Genomic DNA, 1,733 nt, shown 5'->3' on the forward strand with positions numbered 1-1,733 from the left:
GCCACATAACAATCAACAACAACAACATTCACAACAACAACAGCAATATTCACAACAGCAACAACAACTACAACTTCAGCAACAACACAATTTCAACCATCAAATAAAAAATCACTTCCAACAAGCCAAAGAAACAAGCCCACCAAATCTTTCTCCCTTTGTAGTTTCTCCGACACAACAACGACACCTGCAACAACAACAACAACAAAAACAACAACCTCACCAGATAGCACCAACAATGCCTCTGCTCCAGCCGACATCCGCAGCATCACATCGTCCCCAGAATCTGCCACTTTTTCTCAACCACTCCAACTTCACAAAAAATCTTCCCATGGCCTACATATCCGTTCTACAGCAAAACATGCTGACAGCCATGACGGCGGCCATGACTAGTGGCTACGGTGGCAGACTCCCCTACTTCAACAACGGCATCAACACCTTCCTTCCTCACAACTTCACCACATTCAAAAGTTCAAGTAATGGTTTTAGCAGAAGTCCATACGCCGCTGACACGACCACCAACACCGCCAGTACGACAACCACAACTTCCGCAGCTGCAAATTTAGCAGACCCAACCACAGACGACAAAAACATGAACAATGTCGTGGATGGGTGGGCGAAGAGCATTAACAATAACAACATCAATAATAACATGGAAAATAACAACAAAAACAATAATACAACTGCTAACAACAGCAACAACAGCAGCAACAACAGTAGCAACAACAGCAGCAGCAGATACAAATCCATGTTCTCGGGCAAGTATTCCAACTTGGACTGCATGGAATTCATCTCGAAAGTTCCATCAGAGCATCTGCTTCCTCACAATCTCACTCATCATCATCACCACCTTCTTCAACAATTCAATCACAATCATCACCACCGACATCCAGGCCACCAGCGGCACTACCAACAACACCAACAAGAACAACAAATCAACCACAACAACATTCAGTCTAAAATAGGGTTTATGACTTTTGGCCCGGAAATAAACAGACCGGAAAATGATAAAATAGAAAGATACCATATATACAATGATAATTTTTTTGATACTAAAATCAACATTAACAACTCAGATGGGAAAACAGTAAATAATAATGACGACCTTTATAAATACTCGAACGGTTACAACAACAGTAGCAATAATAACCTTAATATTATCAACAACATCAACAACAACAGTAGTTTTTATGGTAACTTATCAATCGTTAACAACAGCAATAACAACAACAACAGCAGCAGCAACGCATTTGAGTTGGCAGGTAGCTACAACTACAATGATGTTGAAGAGTCAGGTTGTTGTTGTTCTAGAAATATTGTTATTATAATCATTATTATTATTATCATTATTATTATCATTTTTATTATTATTATTATCATTATTATCATCATTATTACCATTACCATTATCATTATTATTATTATGGCAATTATAATTATATTAATTATTATTTGAACACGAGATTGAATATTATCCGGATGAAGAATTTTTGGATAGATCTGAATCGTCTAATAGCTTTCCAATAGCTTGCTTTACATTCTAAAAAAACTATTTTTTAAAGTTTCGGTATTTTGAAATTCGAACTTCGGCTATTCGGTCGGATAGTGGATCGACCATTTGTTCGGTCATTATTCGGTGCATCTCTAGTGGAAATGTTGATTGTCCGTAGCATAAATATCTACTCCAATTATAACAGATGATATATATCACAAAAGTCAAAGAGGTTTATGAT

The 1,733-nt window shown here is 37.3% G+C and overlaps 1 protein-coding gene across 1 annotated transcript in view; it reads left to right on the top strand.

Annotated features, from left to right (window-relative positions):
* Positions 1-965, top strand: part of HELRODRAFT_180948 (hypothetical protein) — a gene marked incomplete at both ends in the record, with an annotated part of 1,971 nt that extends 1,006 nt beyond the window's left edge. Inside the window, 2 exons of the mRNA XM_009030237.1 lie at positions 44-799; positions 894-965. Coding sequence (XP_009028485.1) covers positions 44-799; positions 894-965 — 828 coding nt within the window. The remainder of the gene's footprint in view (positions 1-43; positions 800-893) is intronic.
* Positions 966-1,733: the final 768 nt, after the last annotated feature.

This window comes from Helobdella robusta, assembly GCF_000326865.2.
Source record: "Helobdella robusta unplaced genomic scaffold HELROscaffold_66, whole genome shotgun sequence".
NCBI lineage: Eukaryota > Metazoa > Annelida > Clitellata > Rhynchobdellida > Glossiphoniidae > Helobdella > Helobdella robusta.